The sequence below is a fragment of the Taudactylus pleione genome, unplaced genomic scaffold (genome assembly GCF_031769625.1).
Source record: "Taudactylus pleione unplaced genomic scaffold, aTauple2 ptg000400l, whole genome shotgun sequence".
Lineage (NCBI taxonomy): Eukaryota > Metazoa > Chordata > Amphibia > Anura > Myobatrachidae > Taudactylus > Taudactylus pleione.
The window spans coordinates 6,554,491-6,576,393 of NW_028284802.1; the positions used below are offsets into that span (position 1 = coordinate 6,554,491).

Sequence of the window (21,903 nt, forward strand, 5' to 3'; positions counted from 1 at the left end):
TTGGAAAGTTCAAGGAATAAAACAAACGCCTCAGTTACTATATGGCCTCCCTATATCACGCAAGAATTAAATCATTTAAGCTTCCTGTAAAAAAAAAATACAAACCAAGGTTTCATATGTTACTTCTCTATAATGAGAAGATCCTTTTAAATACACAATAATACAAAAGGCGATATTGTAACACAGGTCCTGATTCAAAGCCGCTCGCTCTGAATCAGGGCGGATTTTTAAATAAAAAATTCGCCTCCAGGCCGCTTGTGTGGGCGGCCTGGCGATGGTCGCGACCATCGGGCTTGCGACAAGACCCTTGTGGTAGGGTCTCATCCACCACAAGCCCCAGTGAACGTCCTGCTCTAATAGAGCAGGAAGTTCACTACTGACATCATGTGTGATGTCAGTAGGGTCACCCACAAACGCCATGGGGTTCCTTCGGGAACGCCTCCGTTTGTGCAGCCACCCCCCCCCCGAGCCGCCTACAAAACGGGGCAAGCTGTCGATCAACATCGACAGCCACCCCGTTTTGCTGCGAGCTCCGAGCGAGTGAAGTTCTCACTCGCTCCAGGGCTCGCGCACGACCTGACCATCGACCCCCTTGCGAGCGTTGTGTGCTCGCGAGCGGGTCTGAATCAGGCCCACAGTCTGTAATTTACATCTCCTTTTGTACACTATTAGGGGTATATTTACCAAAGGTCGATTTTAATCGATTTTGATCAATTTAAAATCAATTAAAAAAAGTTTCACATCGATGCTGTGTTTCTGGGGCTGAATCACACATTTACTAACAGACGATTTTAGTGCTGGGATCGCAAATACAGCAGCAGGGTGTCATACAGCTGCCAAAGTGCAGCTTTGCAATTCCGTCCACTGCTGAATCCCCCCCTCTGTGCGCACGCTATCTGGTCACATGTGCAGTGTGGCTTAGACGCATGCACAGAAGAAATAAATTGCTTCACTGCGCCCGACATTGCCGCTGCATCCGACAGAATCAGGCCCATGTGCAGTCACACGGTAGGCAGATCCCGTCCCTTGGCGACAGTGATGAAGAAAAATAAAAATTAAACATTCAAAATGTAAAAAAAAAACAGATTCGGAAATATGTGCCCTTAATCTGATTATGGCCCATGTGGCCTCAATTATCTATGGGCCTGATTCAGACCTGCTCGCGAGCGTTAAGCGCTCACAAGCGGGTCGATGGTGGCCCAGTGCGCATGTGCACGACGGAGCCGGCTCCGTCGTGCGCATGTGCGAGACCCGGATAGCGACGGCCAAGCCGTCGCTTCGGGTCTCGTACCAAAGGGGGCGTGCTGTCGATGTTGAGTGACAGCACGCCCCCTTTGGTGGGCGGGCCGGGGGCGTGGCTGCCCAGACGGAGGCGTTCCCATGCGAACGCCTACCGTCTGGGGCCGGTCCCACTGACATCACAAGTGATGTCAGTGGGAGTGCTTTTGGCTCTGTTAGAGCCAAAAGCACTCTTGGGCTTGCGGCAACGAGACCCTACCGCAACGGTCTCATCGCAAGCCCGATGGTCGCGATGGTCTTGAACATCGCGACCATTATCATGGCCGCTCGCATAAGCTGTGGGTGGTAACCCACAGCTATGCGAGCGGCCAAGAGGCTGCAACAATAAAAATAAAAAAAAACGCCCTGATTCAGAGCGGGCGCTCGTTCAGAGCATCCAGCTCTGAATCAGGCCCTATATTCCTATGTAAAGAGGGCAAGTGGAGGCCAATCAGCTTCTAGCTATCATTTATCAAGTACAGTCTATTAAATGAAAGCTAGAGGCTGACTGGTTGCTAAGGGCACCACCTCCGTTTGTCCTCTTTAGAAGGTTTGATGAATGTAACCCTGTTACATATTATTTATATGTGCCAGCTGCCTCTTAATCCTGAAAAAAAATCCCTGAAGATATAGGGGGAGATGTCTCAAATCTTGGAGAGAGATAAAGTGGGGATAAAGTAATAATCAGCTCCTGTCCTTTTTTCAAACACAGGGACAGCTCTGGGAAGTGGTAAATTGGAGAGTAATAAACGACCAGCCACTCAACTCCTAACTGTCGTCTTACAGGCTGTGTTTTGAAAAATGACAGCTAGGAGCTGATTGGTTGGTTGTTTATCACGCTCCACTTTATCTCTCTCCATGCTTTGATAAATCTCCCCCATAGTTTTCCACAATTAAATGTAACAGGGTGTCTGCTTGATCTCTGCACCCATGCCTTGGTCACCATCCAGATTAATACTGTCGGACCTATGACCCGTGGTCCTTCTTCTGCATAAACAATTCCAGTAAATGTCATGTTATTGGCCAATATTGACAGAAGAAGATAAACACCGACATCTGAGGCCCAGATGAGGCAAGAATCAGAAACGAAAGTGAGACCAACCAGCATTTACAAAAATAGACATCAGAAATTTCCAGTACTAAGTAAGACTGTGTAATGGCTCATTCAGACCCCATTCATTTTAACTCTTTCTGTATCCTATTTTATGAGCATCAATTATTACCTGTTGTTTTTAATATGAAAAAACCTTTTGAAAACACTTTGGGAATTTTATGCGTGTTTTTATTGTGTGGCTAAACCCATATTCATGAAAATGACTAATGGTGCGTACACACTGGGCGATTAAAGTGGACGACTGAACGATAACGATATCGTTCAGTCCTCCACTTTATCGTCCATTTTTAACACAAAAAAGATGAACGATGACGACGACGCGCGTTCCCGCGGGTCGTTCGTCATCCTCGTTCATCGGGCTGACATGCAGGCCAACCTGACGACCTCGTCAGGTTGCTGCATGTCAGGGAATGGGTGAGAGAGCCCGGCGCTGAACGATATCGCTAATGATATTGTTCAGCGGCTGTGCTCAATGTCATGAACGACATTGAGCACAGCCTGCCGGGGACACACTAGACGATATCGCTCAGGGAGCATATCGTGTAGTGTGTATGCACCTTAAAGGTGCATATCCACTAGCAGGCTGTGAAATGACTGCACGATTACGACATTGTAATCGTGCAGTCATTTCACAGTCTGTGCTGTGCCTACACTGAGCGATCAGTCATTCAGTGTAGGCACCCTCCCTCATCCCCGAACATGGCCAATCTGCATTGGCAAACGCAGGATTTCTAGAGGGGGTTCCGAATGCTTGATTTTAGAGTGAGTGTGGCCAGTCCATGAAGAGGGCAGAATTGGTACTTATCCAGCTTTAATATGCATCATACAATGTGTACTGTAATCAGGCTTGCCTACCCTCCCGATTTGGCCGGGAGTCTCCCGATTTTCGGGTGCCGCTCCTGGCCCCCCGGGAAGGAAGGCAAGCCTCCCGCAAGCCGCCATCCCTCCCTACCCCCCTGCAGAGTTACTAGGGAAACCCCAGCAGTGGGGAGGCCCGGTGACCCGATACGCGCTGAATCGCGTCATCGTGGCCCCGCCCCCCGCTTTACAATGCCATTTACTCCGGCATTGTGATGAGGGGGCGGGGCCGCGATGACGCGGCCACACCCCCGGCCTGCACTGGCCACGCCCCCGCAACGGCGTTATCGTGCGCCCACGCCCTCTGCTGTAAGCTGACATTCAGCCCCCTCCCGGAAGGAGGGAGCTGAATGTCGGCAAGTATGATTGTAATGTGTAATTGTCATAATTCCAGCATATACAGGATCACAGTAAACCATTAGATGCGGCAGTAAGCCATCCTGCCTGAGCTGAATGTTTTTATTTTAGATGTGGGCACCATTCCAGGGCATGGGAGCAAGTCGGGAGTCTGGGGGAGCAGCAGAAGAACCTAGCGCTTCCCTGGATATATATGTACATATTGGGCTCTATAGCAGTGCATCCCTAACATTGCATGTTTTCCAGATCTCCTAGTTGGTGCACGGATTATTTATTACTGGCTGATACATGTTAAAAGATCCACAGGTGGTGCTAATTATTTCATTTGTAATACAGAGAAGAACATGTAGCACTAGTAACATTCTATTATATTACTATTTCTACTGTGGTCATGGTATGTGCTGGGGAGGGAGGTTTCCAGGAAGATGGAAACCCCCACTGCGTTTGCCTATGATCTGTCGTTATCCGCAGATCAACCAGCATGTTCGGGCGATGATTGATGTTGGAAACGACCAGCGGGAGCGTGCATCGCTGGTCGTTTCCAACGTTTTCATGCCCAATTTGTGAACGATTACTGAGCAATTGCACGACTACGATGTCATGTGTAATCGGGTAGAGGATACCCGCCTTAAGGAAGTGGCATATTAATGCACTAGTGGCATCACTGGGGCATCCAGCACTGTTTCAGTTCAGTCTACAAAATGTCCGCCCTCGTGCCTCCTTGGGAACAGATGGATTATAATGTTACAAAATAGTATTTGACCTCCTGATCCTCAGCCTCATCCCCCTTCTGTTATCCAATGAAAAAAGGAATCTTCATCTTCTTTTAAAAATAACTTTATTACACCTAAAATAACATGAAATTAAACATATATGCAGAGAGGAGGCATAACACTGTGCCCAAAAGACCTCAGCCTGGTTTACGCTTCCTGTGGTAGCAATGGCAATAGAGATTCTAAATGAAACTGCAGGTCTCCAATCACAGCTCAGAGATCAGCTAAAACCAAATGCCTGAGGCACACAAATGGCCACATCCCTCAACCACAGCTCCATACCTTCCTGCTACCAGTGATCTCACACTTTCACAGTTTGGCACTTGGAAGCTTGTATTGTATTAATAATAGCATGTCAATATCCTTATCCAAAATGGTGAAAGTTGATGTATGGGTGTCAGTCTTACCAGCAGCCAACAGAACTCTGAAGTTTCCATAGTAACGTGATAAGTCACCAATAAGCCAAGCATTCATAGCAATGCACTATAATGAATATACCATAGTCCTGGGAATTGCAGTATAATGTAACATATGTATAATAATTAAGCACATGATGGTGATCCTGTCTATATATACCACATTAATGCCCTGTACATGTGATTGGGGTCCCCGGTACTGACAAGCCAGAGTCTAAGGGGTAAATTTACTAAGATGGGAGTTCTACTAAGAAGTGATGTTGCCCATAGCAACCAATCAGATTCCAGGTATTATCTTCTAGAAGGCGCTAGATAAATGAGAAGTAGAATCTGATTGGTTGCTATGGGCAACATCACTTCTTAAACAGAACTCCCATCTTAGTAAATTTACTCCTACGGTCTAGTAAAGGAGAAGTACATGCCATTGTAAAATAAAAATCAACACTCTAAGCTCTTAGCTCTGGGATGACATAGGGCCTGATTCATTAAGGGGCGAGAGAGGGAGAACGCACACACTCGGCCGATTATTTTGTTCTGCGCATGCGTATAAAACGCAGTGCAAGTGCATGAACCATTAACTGCGGCGGGGTAGAGGACACACGGCATACGCAATGTGCACTGAGACCCTGCCGATGTTGATTGACAGGAAGTGTCGTTTGTGGGTGGTGACGGGGGGTTGGTCAGACGAACGCAGGCGTGCCTGTGCATTCTGACGCTGTTGCAGGGGCGTACATAATTAAGGCTGTACGGTGACGTACGCAGCCAGATGTCTCATTACACACAGCGACCGTCTAAAATCCTGAGCAAGGTCAGGTCATCCTCTATTGTGCGTATGGGTTCGATGGTTCTCGATGTTTGCGCTGTCATGCGTACTGATTGATCATTGCGTAGTGCTGGGCATCTGCTTTCTAGCGCTGCTGTTGCGTGCGGATGCATCGAATAGCATATACACGTAGCGGCCAAGTGCGTGCGATCTCTCACATGCGTCCCTTGCTGAATCAGGCCCTTAGTTGCAGGTTAGTGAATAATTGTGTTCATTGTAATAAAGTCCACAGCTAACAAGAGGAGGGGACAGGGTTGTGTTGTGACCACCCACCTCTATTGGCAGGAGGGCGAATCTTGGTGCAGATTCTATGGAAAAGAACCAAGCACCAAGGGCCATCCATGGTCCTACCCAGTACCCAGCATGGAGAGGATGTAAGTTCCGATGTTAATGATGATGGATGGGTGGCCTGGCCATCCTCACGAAAACAGATGGATATTTGGCATACACGGGGGATACTGGCATTCGCATATGGTACCAAGCAGGTGTCTGGACAGAAAAGCAGCTGCTGATGCATCAGACTCAGTATCGGTCCTATATTTAAAAAAAACATAAAGTACCAATGCATCAGCTCCTAACTGACACTTTTCAAACACAGGGTCTATGGGCCTCATTCAGCAAGGATCGCAATTGCAAAGCTGCACGCAGGCTATAGATATATGATGTATGCACGCAGGCTATAGATATTTGATGTAGGCATGCAGGCTATAGATATATGATGTATGCACGCAGGCTATAGCTATATGATGTATGCACGCAGGCTATAGATATATGATGTATGCATGCAGGCTATAGATATATGATGTATGCACGCAGGCTATAGATATATGATGTAGGCATGCAGGCTATAGATATATGATGTATGCACGCAGGCTATAGATATATGATGTATGCACGCTGGCTATAGATATATGATATATGCACGCAGGCTATAGATATATGATGTATGCATGCAGACTATAGATATATGATGTATGCACGCAGGCTATAGATATATGATGTATACACGCAGGCTATAAATATATGATGTATACACGCAGGCTATAGATATGATGCATGCACGCAGGCTATAGATATATGATGTATGCACGCAGGCTATAGATATATGATGTATACACGCAGGCTATAGATATATGATGTATGCACGCAGGCTATAGATATATGATGTATGCATGCAGGCAGCTTTACAATGCGATCCTTGCAGATATGGTAATGCAGCAGGAGGTGTATAACACCCTCTGCTGCATTTGCGAACCCAGCACTGCGTCGGAGGTCACTGTCCTATGTACTAACCCTTGGATGGAGATAAAGTGGATGGAGATAAAGTACCAGCCAATCAGCTCCTGTAATATTTTTAACACAGCCTGTGACATGGCAGTTAGGATGTGATTAGCTGGTACCTTATCTCCTTTCACTTTGTCTCCATCCAAGGCTTAGTAAATAGACCCCAAAGTACCAACCAATCAGCTCCTAACTCACTTTTTAAACACAGGGGTCTATGTAAGTCTTGGAGAGGGATAAAGTACCAACCAATCAGCTCCTAACGGTCACTTTACAGACTGTGGGGTCTATTTACTAAGCCCTTGATGGAGATAAAGTGAACGGAGATGAAGTACCAGCCAACCAGCTCCTAACTGTCATGTCATAGGCTGTGTTTGAAAAATGACAGTTAGGAGCTGGTTTGGTTGGTACTTTATCCCCGTTCACTTTATCTCCATCCAAGGCTTAGTACATAGAACCCCCCACAGTCTGTAAAGTGACAGTTAGGAGATGATTGGTTGGTACTTTAGCTCTGTCCACTTTATCTGTAGATCCTATAGGAGTTTATGCATAATTACATACGTTTTCATTATTTGTGTTTTATACAGTAATAAACAATACACACCCTAATAAAGGAAAACTCAGCTACTAAATAAATCCATAGGCACAGAATGACAACTTTACACAGACAGACATGAGAGGACTTGGAGGAAGAATATTGCCCAATCTCTCTTCTTTACTCAGTTCCTGCAAATTAATTCTTACAGCAACTTTGTGGCCACTTGTTAGTTGTTACACACCCCTCTCCGGGTTCTCCCCTCCCTGAGGGTGTTCCCTGGTCTGCACGCTGGTCAGGTCACTGTCCTGGGAGCAGAGCTGTGTGCTGAGGAATGCCACAGGCTGCGATGGGGCACAGAATGGGCACACAGAGGAAGAAGACCTGGGGATTTCTCACCATTACCCTCCTCCTATTGCCAATACTTGCAGTAGGTAGGTAAAAAAAAATACACAGACCTGATGTTCATATCTCTGGAATGATCTTTTCCCTCTGTCACTCACACACATATACTTAATCTTTATAGTATTTGTACATTTCATCTTTTATCTATTTCATGTCTCATCAATCTGTTATCTACCTCCTCCTGTTTCTTTACATTATGTGTCCTTATCACAAACCTGCCACAGAGACAGGATTAACCTTTGATTGTCTCTAAGGGCTCTTATTTACAAGTGTTGGCAAACAGTGCAAAAGAGTAGCAATGCCCTGGTCCTTGCTATTAATGGGGAGTTAGATGCTTCCTTGCAGCATAGTAAGCCATGTATACTGTATAATGAACGTTTCGCCAAAACATCATTATACTGTACCAAGAATTAGCGCGAGCGATCCAGGCAATGCAGGCAACGCTAAAACACAAAGCAAAGACAAAAGAACTTGGCTACTTTTTCGACCTCCCCTTTGGAACCCACTGACGGACAAAGCTGCAAATTCAGGGACATGATTACTCGATCTACATCATCAAAGCACCGCCCAACATTGGGCGATTCTGCGATGTGACTTGCGCAACTGGGACACAGCTGTGATTAAGTGAATTGCATTGAATTGTATCATCAAGGCCTTGCTCACATCTCTAGGTGGGAATCGGAAGGGTGACCAAGAGGTCTATTTACTAAGCAGTGTTAGGAGACAGAGTGAAAAGTGATAAGGTGCCAGCCAATCAGCTCTCAACTGTCATTTTGCAAACACAGCCTGTGAGATGACAGTTGGGAGCTTATTGGCTGGCACCTTATCACTTTTCACTCTGTCTCCTAACACTGCTTAGTAAATAGACCCCCAATTCAGAAGTCTTCGGTCATTCCATTAGAGTAGGCACCTATGGTCTTGTTGTGCTTAGGGGCATTTGCTTATATTCTTAGTGTGACTATCAGCATTAAAGCATGCATAATAGGTTTTGACATTGTGGGTGAAATGAACACCTGTATGTATGAATTTGAATAATCTCACATAGGGGAGATGTATCAAGGCTAGGAGAGAGATAAAGTGGAGAATTTGCCAAAAGCAACCAACGTCTAGCGGTCATTTATCTTGCACAGTCTCTGAAATGCCAGTTAAACGCTGATTGGTTGTTATGGGCAACTTCTCAATTTTATCTTTTTCCAAGGAACAGCTAATCTTCCAGTAGTAAAATTGAGTATCTATAATGGGTGCAGTGTGAACGTTCACTAGTTCCTGGGTCAAGGGACGCCCATACTACACACCCTGGACCCATTGTCGCATTGATTTACCTGCTTTCCTGCCCGTCAGACTGTCCAAACTACTGCCTGATCTATTACTATGGTGCTGTGTATAGAAATATGGCACCAACGCCATATTTCTGTAGTAATCACTGGAAATATTTGGAATACAGCGCGGGATCGGTATGTGTTATCAACGCTCAGAATTAGAAGGGGGACAGCGTTACGTCATCGCATTACTGCCATGTCGGCATGCCCTGTTCGACATAGCACTGCCCCCTTCTTACTGCTGACATTCTGACTGTCGACAATGTAACTACATCCCTATAGCACATTTGCCGGCGTCTATGTGCATTTCAACGCATGTGCTACAATATTTGAATTTTAAAGGGTGAGGGGGCACATGGACATCTGCACACAGATATCCCCTGCAGTCTTAATGTGCCCCTGGCTACCAACCCTTCTGTACTGAGCCAACGCCCTCAGTTGTGATCTAGTCCCCGGCTTGTATCAGCAGATTTGATTTAGGCCACGTTTGGATTTTCCAACCGTAAGCAGTGCTGCAGGATCCCCATTGCAATTGGGACCGTGACGCTCTCGCCAAGTAAAGATGGCATAAATATTGAAAGGATGACATCACCCAATTATCGAGTGCATTGATACATGGGGCCCAAAGAGTCTTAACATGCCAAGCCACTGGCCCCAGTGGCAAACGCAGGATTTCTAGAGGGGGGTTTCCAAATGCTTGATTTTAGAGTGAATGTGGCCAGTCCATGAAGAGGGTATAATTAGCACTTATTCAGCTTTAATATGCGTCATACAAAGTATATTGTGTGTCATAATTCCAGCATATACAGGACCAGAGAGATCACAGTAAGCCATTACATGCGGCAGTAGGGCCATCCTGCCTGAGCTGAATGTTTTTATTTTAGATGTGGGCACCATTCCAGAGCACGGGAGCAAGTCCGGGTGTCTGGGGGAGCAGCAGAAGAACCTAGCACTGCCCTGGACATATATGTACATATAGGGCTCTATAGCAGTGCATCCCTAACAATGTATGTTTTCCAAATCCTCTAATTAGTGCGCAGGTTATTTATTACTGGTTGATACATGTTAAAAGATCCACAGGTGGTGCCATTTATTTCATTTATGATACTGAGAAGAACTAGTAAAATTCCATTATATTACTATTTCTATTGTGGTCATGGTGTGGGCTGGGGAGGGGGGTTTCCAGGCAGACAGAACCCCCCCCTGCGTTTGCCTATGGGCCCGGCCCTGGAAGCACCTATGTACATTATGCTGTATGGACAGGTCAGGAACATCCCTCCTGATTTGTATTAGCGGATTTATGTGTGAGCCTATAACATGTTATTGGAGAGTGAAGTGTGAGCGGACATGCTGGGTACAGTAGTCCTCCAGACAGATTGCTATGCCAGGATCTAATTTACTTGGCCACGGCAAATGTGTTAAAAATGTAACTCAGTTGTTGGTGATGGTGGCGGTTAGTTCGCCCGTGGGACAGCTTATCTAGTACTTTACTGAATCAGGTAGAACAACAAGTAGCATAAGACACAGGAATATTCACAGGTGTAACCGCAGTACCACAGCCGTAACCAGACTTTTTAGTGCCCTGTGCCAGAGAGAGCATTGGCGCCAGCCATAATTTTTCAAATAGGGACATAAGATAGTGCACCTGAAAAAGGCCCATGGCCTCCTGGGGAAGGGCCAGGGAAGAGATAGGGGAGGCCAGGAGATGCTGGGGATAAATAGGGACATAAGATAGTGCACCTGAAAAAGGCCCATGGCCTCCTGGGGAAGGGCCAGGGAAGAGATAGGGGAGGCCAGGAGATGCTGGGGATAAATAGGGACATAAGATAGTGCACCTGAAAAAGGCCCATGGCCTCCTGGGGAAGGGCCAGGGAAGAGATAGGGGAGGCCAGGAGATGCTGGGGATAAATAGGGACATAAGATAGTGCACCTGAAAAAGGCCCATGGACTCCTGGGGAAGGGCCAGGGAAGAGATAGGGGAGGCCAGGAGATGCTGGGGATAAATAGGGACATAAGATAGTGCACCTGAAAAAGGCCCATGGCCTCCTGGGGAAGGGCCAGGGAAGAGATAGGGGAGGCCAGGAGATGCGGGGGATAAAAGAAGTGGAAGCTACAAGTGAGAATGATAACAGACAGGAAAAATTACAGGCCCAAACAGCGCCCCCTGCCCTGCGGTGCCCATGGCACAGGTCGCACCACCCTAGTTACGGCCCTGGCAGTATGTATGTGTATGTATATATATATATATATATATGAGCAGCCTGGAGCTTAGGGTGTTGCTGGGCATTGTAGTGCTCCATGTGTGATAGCAGTAAACACACAGATGCCCCCCACTATAGCTGTGGTGATACAGTGTACTTGCTGTGCCCAGTGTAGGCTCTGTATGTCTCTGTGGCTGATGAGTCTCATGGAACACCAGGGAGGAAAGTTGCACTGAGACGCTGCACATGTGCAGTATTGTATATCAGAGGTCGGACCTATCTGGCTGAGCCCTGGTAGGTCCTAGTGACTGCTGAGCCACAGTGGAATTGGCAGCGGTAGCCCGACATCAGCAGAGATCCGAGCAGCGGAAGCCCGACAGCACTGGAAATCCCGATCGTGGATAGGTGAGTATCTACTAACCTAACCCCCTAACCCTAACCCTCCTTAGGGGTGCCTAACCCTAACCTCCCCCCCAAGTGCCTAACCCTAACCATCCCCTTCCCCGCTGCCTAAATCTAAGTCCCTTGGGGGGGTGCCTAACCCTAAGTCCCCCCCCGGGAGTCCTAAACCTAACCCTCCCCTCCCCCGCGGCTGTCCGCTCGCGGCGCCCGGCATCGCTATGATCGGGATGCCGGGCGCCGGTCTCCCGGCGTCGGGGAAATGCCGGGCGTCTACATCTAGACGCCCGGCATTTCACCCTTGCCGGGATATGACAGTCGGAAAGCCGGCTGCCGGTATTTAGGCAGTCGGCTTCCCGATTGCATACCACCACAGCTGACCTTGCAGGGTACTGGTTAGAAGGCAGCGCAGGAGCGCTCTCCTTCCAACACTCCTCCTCGCTCAAGACTGCCTTCCATCACAGGACATAACATGATGTATCATGCAACATTTGATGTCTGTCCTACAATGAAAAACATGAATTGTTAGGCAAAGACATTCAGCAAATAAATCATCAACATTTCAAATATGTCCCAGTCCATATTCCTGTAAGAAAAGACTCTGAGCATGGGAAATCAGACTTTTGGTCAACATTTTGCTGGATACATAGACTGCACTAGCTAAAGCATTCTGTATCAGATCCCTCATAAAAGCGAAGTTTAATAGCAATGTTGATAGCCCTCTCTGAATTAGGTGCATTCAAATTACACTTAGGGCCTGATTTATCAACAAATGATATGCGTGTTATCACTGTTTACTAATCTTAAATGGTGCTCCATCCAATCAGCTCCTATCTGTCACTTTTCAGGCTGTGATTGAAAAATGACAGTTAGGAGCTGATTGGTGGGAGCACCATTTAAGATTAGTAACAAGTGATAACAAGCATATCACAAATTGATAAATAGGGCCCTTAGTCCTAGACGTAAGAAAAGCAACTGAAGGTACTCTTTCACTTCCTTCCTTTGCAGTTGTGTACACAACACTTGATGCCTTCATGTTCCTTGGACAATTGTCTTAGATCTCATGATCTATAGTAGATTTCCACTCTTGCCAATCAAAACTTGGTTTAGGATCATGGAGTGTCTGAGTTAACAGTGAACAAGTCCAGCAAACTCCTCTCTAAACTCTCTCTGAGGTTTGTTTCCTCTTGTTGCTTCTCATGGAACTCCTGTTCCCCCAAATGGTTGTTTTACCTTTGTTATTTCACTTTCTGACACGATTTCAGCTTCAGGCATATCCAGCAACACAAGTCTCTGTGGCTGTATGATACATCTTTCTACTTCAGGGTCCATAGGGTATCCACAGGATACCTTGGGGTATAGGTGTGACGTCAGTCGCAGGGCACCAAAGAGTTAAGCTTTCAGCCTCCCAGGATGCACTAGGTCCCCCTCCTATACCCCGCCCCCGGGCCAAGGCACCTCAGTTTAGTTTGGTGCCCGGCCGGAGTCGGGTGCATCTGTTGGAGTGGGGGCTAGAAGAGCCCCTGAAGCTTTTTCTTCATGCAGCTGTGGCTGCACATCTGGATGAACAGCATGGACAGTCAGTCCTGACGTCCATGCTGTCTTCCCTACACCCCGCCGGTACCAGAACGCCGGTACTGATCCGGGGATGCTGGTGGGCGTCTGGGGTCACAGCTAGCGGTGACCCCAGATGCTCCGGACCATGGCCGGATTCAAGGGGGACAGAGGTAAGCAGCGGGGTCCCACGGTGGGTCCCCGCTTATCACATGGTCCTAAGTCCCCAGGCAGGGGGCTCCCTGGGGACTGGCTGCAGCGTGGAGCCAGGCGACCAACCTGCGCTTCCACTACCCCCTGGGACAGCGGACCGCAGCAGAGCGGTAGCGCTGCGGCGTCCCAGGGGTTAAATGCATGCCAGGGGAGCGTGCCTTCCCTGTCTCACAGCCGGCGCCTCCCCCGCTGCACACAGCCCTCTCTGCACTGTGCTGACTGGTCCTGTGTCAGCGCTCCTCCCCCAGGCCAGCTTCTCTCTGCTCCTCGGCGGCCATCTTCTCTGCAACGCATGGTGAACGCTGCTGGAAGTCTGGAAGGAAGCATCGTGGTCTGGGTCCCCCCGCATACCTCTCCTCCGCTGTGGCTCAGGTCTGTGTATGCAGCGCTGTGTCCTACCAGGCCCTGTGTCTGTGTAGTTGAGTGATCAGCGCTGTTAGTGCAGGAATTGTTATTTCTCTGCATTGTATGTGACTGTGCTAGCGCTGCCTGTAACTTTTCTTCTCTAAACTGTCAGCTTTATTACTGTCCCTGTTCTTTCTGCTAAAGCCCTTGCGGTGCGGTGCTGCAGGGTGGTCTCTCGCCTATTTAATACTTAATTGGTGAGAGAGGTCACATACGTGGTGCCATCATGTCTGAAAGTGATTTTCCCCTCCGGCTACAGTGTACCACGTGCAAAGTACCGTTAGCGGAGGGGGAGGGTAGCGCGGAGGGCCTTTGCCGGCAGTGTTTGTCCATGGCGCGGCCTATTACGGTTACAGCACCGGTACAGGAGCCGCCCTGGGCTTGTTTCGCTCAGGCGTTAACAGCTTTAGTGGGCCAGTTAGCTCCGCAGCCCGCGTTTACTCCGATGGGTTTGTCCCAGCAGTCTGTGGTGTCGTCACCCATGCAGGGGTTCCCACGACAATTGGTGGTACCCCACAGTCTCCCTATTTCCCCGCTCCCGGGTTCTCAGGAGCCAGCGTGGGTTAACTCCCTGACGAGTTCTGTACAGCACTTGTCGGATGTGTTGCAAGGGGAGTCTGTGATGCGGTCTCATAAAAGGCCGGTGGCGTCTCTGTCCGCTCCTTATGAGGATGACGAAGGGACGTCTGATGATGGGGAGATTCTGGATCCTTACGATCAGGAACCTCTCCATACTAAGGACGCTGATGCTAAGTCCAAAGTATATATTCCTGGACTTATTCGGGCGGTCCGCACAGCCTTGGTGATTAAGGACGAAGTTCCCCCAGCGGCTAAATCTAAGTATGCCTTTTTCAAAGATGTGAAGGGCGATGCCACAGTCTTTCCTCTTTCGGGTCAGTTGGTGGACCATTTAGAGGAGGCGTGGAAACAACCTGGCAAAAGATACCAGCCGCAGAGACGCCTGGCGGTGGCTTATCCGTTCGCGGATAATTATTTTGCTAAGTGGGAATCCCCTCCACAGGTGGATTCTCACGTGACCCGTCTTGTCCGTAGTGCCACATTGCCGATGCCATCCATGTCCTCCCTTAAGGATGCTACGGACCGCAAGGTAGAAATCTGCCTGAAGTCCGCTTATTCCCTTGCAGGGGGGGCAGCACGGCCGGCTATGGCCATTTGCTGGGTTGCCAGAGCGATGGAGCGCTGGGCGGATTCATTAGAGGCTTCTTTTGAATCCGACTGTCCGGCCGAACAGGTGGAGTTGATTGGCAATCTCCGTGATTCGGCCACCTACATCAACGAGGCGGCTCTAGACATTAGTACAGCAGCGGTAGCTGCTCGTCGCACCTTGTGGCTGCGATCCTGGAAGGCGGACGCAGATTCTAAGAAAGGTCTGGAAGCGTTGCCGTTTACCGGAGAAGTTCTCTTCGGTCCGGATCTGGATAAGATTGTGGCCACGCTGGCGGCAGCCAAATCTGCTTGTCTCCCGTCGGCCGCTGCTCCTTCTGGTTCTGGACCATCGTCCTTTCGGTCATCTAGGGCCCAGGGCAGCCCCAAACCACAGTCGTTTCCTCGACAGGCTGGCCCTAAGAAATCGGTCAAGCCCCGGAAACAGGCATGGAGTACCAGACGTCCGGCCCCCAAGCCAGATGACAAGCCTGCGGCCTGACGGTCCGGGTCTCCCCTTGGGGGATCCCAGGGTGGGAGGCCGCCTGCTGCAGTTCTCCCGGTGTTGGTCGTTCACTACGACAGACACTTGGGTTCTGGAGGTGGTCTCCCACGGGTACGCCCTCTCCTTCCGGCACAGACCCCCGGCTCGATTCTTCACCACGGGTCTACCATCAGACCGGAACAAGGCTACGGAGCTGCGGAAGGTATTGCACACTATGCTCCAGGCTGGAGTTATAGTGCCTGTTCCATTCTCCCAGAGGGGCCAGGGTTTCTATTCAAATCTATTTTTGGTACAGAAACCCAATGGGTCATATCGTCCGATTCTCAACCTCAAAGCACTCAACAAGTCTTTGCGGGTCCCGAAGTTTCGGATGGAGACCCTACGGTCCATCATTCTGGCGCTGGAACCTGGGGACTACATGGTGTCATTGGACATACAGGACGCTTACCTGCATGTCCCTATTCTTTTGCGCCATCAAGAGTTCCTTCGGTTTGCAATCCGCAGCGACCACTTCCAGTTTCGGGCGTTACCTTTTGGCCTGGCGACAGCACCACGTGTTTTCACCAAGGTGATGGCGGTCATGGCGGCTTCTCTGCGGCTGCAAGGAGTCCGCATGTTGCCGTACTTGGACGACCTGTTATTGGTGGCAGGATCTTCAGAGCTCCTGTTACACCACTTGGACCTGACCATTGCACTGCTGCAACGGCACGGCTGGCTAATCAACTGGCAGAAGTCCACTCTAATCCCGTCTCGGGTCCACACTTGTTCCAGGGCAGGTGGACGCCGACAGAAGCGGAGTTTCCAATAAATATCTTGGAACTCCGTGCGGTCTTCAATGCTCTCCTGCAGGCACAGCGGTTTCTCCGGGGTCACCCGGTGCAGGTCCAGTCGGACAATGCTACCACCGTGGCCTACATAAACAGGCAAGGAGGAACTCTCAGTCGGGCGGCTCTCGTAGAGGTCTCTCGGATCCTGGTTTGGGCGGAGCGCAATCTTCCGGCCATATCAGCGGTCTTCATCCCGGGAGTGCTAAATTGGGAAGCAGACTTTCTAAGTCGCCAGGACGTTCATCCAGGGGAATGGTCCCTGCACCCGGACGTTTTTCAACTACTGGTGGACAGGTGGGGTCTTCCAGAAATCGACCTCATGGCGTCCCGGCACAACAACAAGTTGCCGGTGTACGGGTCTCGCACAAGAGACGAAGGGGCGTCTCTGGTGGATGCTCTGTCCGTCCGGTGGACGTTCAGGTTCGCATACCTGTTCCCTCCGGTCTCCCTTCTTCCACGGGTGATCCGGAAATTCAAACAGGAAGGAGGGACGCTCCTGTTGATAGCTCCCGCGTGGCCCAGACGGCACTGGTTCTCAGACCTTCAGGGTCTGTCCGTGGACAGTCCTCTGCGGTTGCCGCTACGACCGGACCTTCTGTCTCAGGGTCCTTGTCTTCACCCGGACCTGACTCGGCTGTCTTTGGCGGCGTGGCTGTTGAGACGGCCATGCTGAGGTCCCGGGGGTTTTCCAGCTCTGTGGTGCGTACCATGTTACGAGCTCGGAAACCGTCTTCCGCGAGGATATACCATCGCGTGTGGCATACGTTCTTCCAGTGGTGTCGACCGAGAGGTTATGCACCGCGGGAGTTTCGTCTGTCTCGGATTCTCGCCTTCCTGCAAGCGGGACTAGATCATGGGCTTCGCCTTGCTTCTTTGAAGGTACAGGTTTCGGCCCTATCTGTCTGGTTTCACCGTAGGATTGCTACAGTCCCGGTTGTGCGCACCTTTATGCAAGGTGTTCTCCGTATTCAGCCGCCCTTTGTTCCACCTGTGGCGCCTTGGGATTTGGCTGTGGTCCTGAGGGCTCTCCAAGGACCGCCGTTTGAACCACTGGGCTCAGTGGATATTAAATGGCTAACAGCTAAGACTGTTTTCCTTCTGGCCGTTGCTTCAGCCAGACGTGTTTCTGAGTTAGGGGCTCTTTCTTGTAGACCCCCTTTCTTGGTTTTTCATGGGAACAGGGCAGTGCTCCGCACTCGGCCCGAGTTTCTTCCCAAAGTTGTTTCCCAGTTTCATGTTAACGAGGAAATAGTTGTTCCGGCCTTTAACTCACCGGGTCTTTCCGTGGGTGAGGCCTCTTTGGATGTTGTGCGGGCCTTAAGGACTTATGTTGACCGCACTTCTTCGTTTAGGAAGTCGGACGCTTTGTTGTCCTCTATGGCTTCTGTAAAAAGGGTTGGCCTGCTTCAAAGCAAACTTTGGCAGCCTGGATCCGTATGGCTATTTCTGAAGCTTATCTTCATGAAGGCCTACCGGTCCCTCCTTCTCTGAAGGCTCATTCCACTAGGTCTGTGGGTCCTTCGTGGGCAGCTCGACGTGGTGCCTCGGCGATTCAGATCTGCAAGGCTGCTACGTGGTCTTCTGTCCATACCTTCGTGAGGTATTACAGGTTTGACACCTTCGCCTCTCAGGATGCTTCCTTCGGGCGGCGGATTCTCCTTTCTGCACAGGAGCGTCCCCACCCTTAAAGGATACTGCTTTGGGACATCCCCAAGGTATCCTGTGGATACCCTATGGACCCTGAAGTAGAAAATATGAGATATGGTAAGAACTTACCCTTGTTATCTCTATTTCTACGAAGTCCATAGGGTTCCACAGGACTCCCGCCCTGTCGCACCTGTGCTGCAGATGGGCTTTGCTCTGGTCACCGGTTTTCCGTCTCCCTCTGGTGAGAATGTGATTCTTGTATGTGTCCAGATCTTTGTTCTCTCTCTTCCTTCTCCTCCTCCGGCCTATGGCTTGGTAACTAACTGAGGTGCCTTGGCCCGGGGGCGGGGTATAGGAGGGGGACCTAGTGCATCCTGGGAGGCTGAAAGCTTAACTCTTTGGTGCCTTGCGACTGACGTCACACCTATACCCCAAGGTATCCTGTGGAACCCTATGGACTTCGTAGAAATAGAGATAACAAGGGTAAGTTCTTACCATATCTCATATTTTTAACACTAACTTACTGTAAGTAGTCCTGTGAAATACAACGTGATAACATCAGCTTCCTGTTGTTAGGGTCCCATAGACGGTAACCTTTTGTCTGATTACAGTATCTTAGCATGATGCACTTGATGGACTTGACATCAAGTTTGTGTCTTCTCTCTTTAGGTAAAGTATGTGAGCCTAAGCTATACTTCCAAATATGTTTAGATATTTGGCTTTTTAGAAGTCCACGCTTCCAAAGGTACATCGTGTTTGCTTGCCCCTCACACAGCTCACACATGCTGGTCTTATAGGACTGTTTATTGACATCCCAGTCACAATACTATTTTGAAGCTTCAGTATATTGTCATAGCTTAGGTGTTCTAGCTGCCTGTGCCATAGTTCCATTGATTGGGTAGATTCCTCAGTGACCATTGCACGGCACTCCACAGTGTCTATGGTATATAGTTGTTAGAACCAGGTTGCTGCAGCAATAAGAGTTCCTCTTTGGCTGTGCACAATACACTGACTCTGCAAATTGGACTCTGTATCCTCTTCTTTCAAGAACGTTTATGACAATTAAGTAGTTTCTAGGTCAGGTACAAATAGTACATCTTCCACATCAGTGACAACTTCCTTGCCTCTCGATCTTAAACATAGTGTAATTGTCCTAACTTTGGTGCAATTAGGACCTTGCATCCTATACCACAGACTTTGGGGGCTATCCAATTAGCCCTGTACATTGTTCGGGCGCTAATGGATAGCTGCGTTTGGCGAAAAATGGGGATTTTTTCGCTGATTATTCCTGTTTTTCAACAATGTTTTTTTTCACCCTATCCTATTACTTTTGTTGAAATAATAGGATAGTTCTTCCAAAAACACATAGGACCCGCGATAAGCTCAGGGACGTACTGTATGTGTTTTCGCCATTTAGGTGATGAAAAAATGGCACTTATCATGGATTATTTTTAGGGACACACCAGGTCCCTAAAAATAGCCACGATAAGTGTCGGTGTCCTTCGGCACTTCGGGGCTAATTGGATAGCCCCCGCTGCGATCAATTAGCAGCACTGTCAATTGGATATCCCCCTTTGACTGACTCACATGGCTTATAATGACTTGAGCCAACTTTCATTACAGCTGAAATGTCTAGTAGCTCCTGAGTCCATATGCCAGCAGAACTGACAGTGGCTATCTGCAACATTTGAACAGCAATTTGTGACACTTGAAACATTTGTCCTTAGACTTTCTGTGCTTCGAGCTTTTAGACAACAGAACAGAATTCTCAGTATTTCTTTCAGTAGGTATGCACTCTTTCCACCTGACAAACTTAAGTGATGATTAGCAACTTGATACATTTGATCTGTATTCTGAGACCTTATATTCCAATTTGTGACACTTGAATCTTCTAATCTTAAGTTTTTTTGTGTTTTGAATATTTATACAGTCAGTCAGAATTCTCAGTATTCATTTCTGTAGATATGCTCTCTTCAAACTGCAAACATTTAGCTCGTGCAATCTTTGTGGTCTAATTCATAGTACTTAACTCTAACGCTACTTCCAAGATGTTGTAATCTTGCATAACATTTTGCAGCATTTGCACAGCAACCCCTTCATCATCTATTATGATGCCAACTGAAGTCAGTTGCTAAGAGATGGATAATATTCTGTTTATGTATTCGTATATGTTCTTACATGCACAATATGTGTGCCTCAGGTTAATTATAGTCATTAAGTCTTTAGGGCTTATGTAATAGGGTGTGATCTGCGAGTTTTCCCTAATTTTTAAATTGCCAGTCATTTTAAAGGTAAATACGGCTTGGTGGTGATGGTTAGTGATGGTGTAACAGTTAATGATTATGGTGATGGTGTCGATAGTTAGTGATAGTGATGGTATCAATGCTTGGTGATGGTTAGTGATGGTGTGATTGTTAGTGATGGTGGTGATAGTGGTGATGGTTAGTAATGGTGGTGATGGTTAATGATGGTGTCGATGGGTAGTGATGTAATTATGGTAAGTGATAGTATCGATGGTTAGTGATGGTGTTTCGGTAAATGATGGTGGTGATGGTTAGCAATGCTGTAGATGGTTAGCGAGGGTGTTGTTGGTTTGTGATGGTGGTGGCGGTTTGTGATGATGGTGACGGTTAGTGATGGTTAGAGAATCGTGGTTCTAGGATTCTCTACACCAGCTTGTTTACTAATGACTCCCTCAGCTACTCTCAATGGGGAGGAAGAAGAATGTAATGTAATGGGCATTAGCCAGCTCTGGTGCTCTTAATGGATGGTGCTCTAAGAGCCTGGTTCAGAGCCACACGCAAGGTCAATGTTCAAATTGGCTACATGCACAGATGCTCAGCTGCTTACATAGGATGCCATACATGGATGGAGAAACTGCACCTGCTAAAGACGCACCATTCTGTATTTCAGCGCCTACACGTGCTTACAGTGGGCGTCTCAGGGCCTGATTCAGAGATGGGCGCAGCATCAGATAAGATACATGAACATCGATTATCTGAGTAACCCTCAGGTTACGCAGTATGTGCAGCAAAACCCCGTTGCTGGGGCCAGTGAAGCTGTGTCCAGGACGCAGCCACTGGCTTCGGCACGCCCCAAAAATGGGGACGACACGCTTATGTTTTCTGGAATGCTCCCTGTCGCCACCCCCAAACCCAGCAGCATGTCAATTATGCTGCAGGTTTGGGGTACTGCAACCGACATCACAGAAACAGACCTGCACATACGCCGTGCGTCTCCTGTGCATGCACAGAACTGCGAATATCGGAGATTTACGTAAATCTCTGAATTAGTCCCTCAGTCCTTTTACAGTTGGATGCACGGATGGACATCAGGAATGCATTACCATTAAGTCGCAGACTGGTGACCGCCAGTAGAAGCGCCCGCATCTCCGTCCACTTCTGAATCAGGCCCCAAAGGTGACTTGTGTTTCTTTGTTCAACACACATGATCTAAATTAACCTGGTTTACCTCTAACATTTCATGGGAAGATGTATCAAACCTTAAAGAGAGATAAAGTGAAGTTGCCCATAGCAACCAATCATCTTCTAACTGCTATTTTTTAGACTGTGCTAAAGAAATGATAGCTAGAAGCTGATTCGTTGCCATGGGTGATTTTTCTACTTTATCTCTCTTTCAGGTTTGGTACATCTCCCCCTCAGTAAGGTATACTACCTCAGTATTGTGCAATGCCTCAGTCACCTGATGTAGACAAAGCTGAGAGGGGTGCACAGATAACACCTGATCAGGGCACATGTCTCTGTCCAGTGGCGGAAATTGTGAGTGATGAACCCAGGTGCAAAAATATATTTGGGTCCCCCTCCTCCGC

General features: G+C 48.4%; 1 protein-coding gene across 2 annotated transcripts in view; it reads left to right on the plus strand.

The window, feature by feature from the left end:
• The first annotated feature begins 7,768 nt into the window (after positions 1–7,768).
• Positions 7,769–21,903, plus strand: part of LOC148506615 (complement C2-like) — a 73,323-nt gene continuing 59,188 nt past the window's right edge. For both annotated transcript variants that reach the window (XM_088446579.1, XM_088446580.1), the window contains exon 1: positions 7,769–7,869. In XM_088446579.1, coding sequence (XP_088302705.1) covers positions 7,770–7,869 — 100 coding nt within the window. In that variant the 5' untranslated portion in view covers position 7,769. The remainder of the gene's footprint in view (positions 7,870–21,903) is intronic.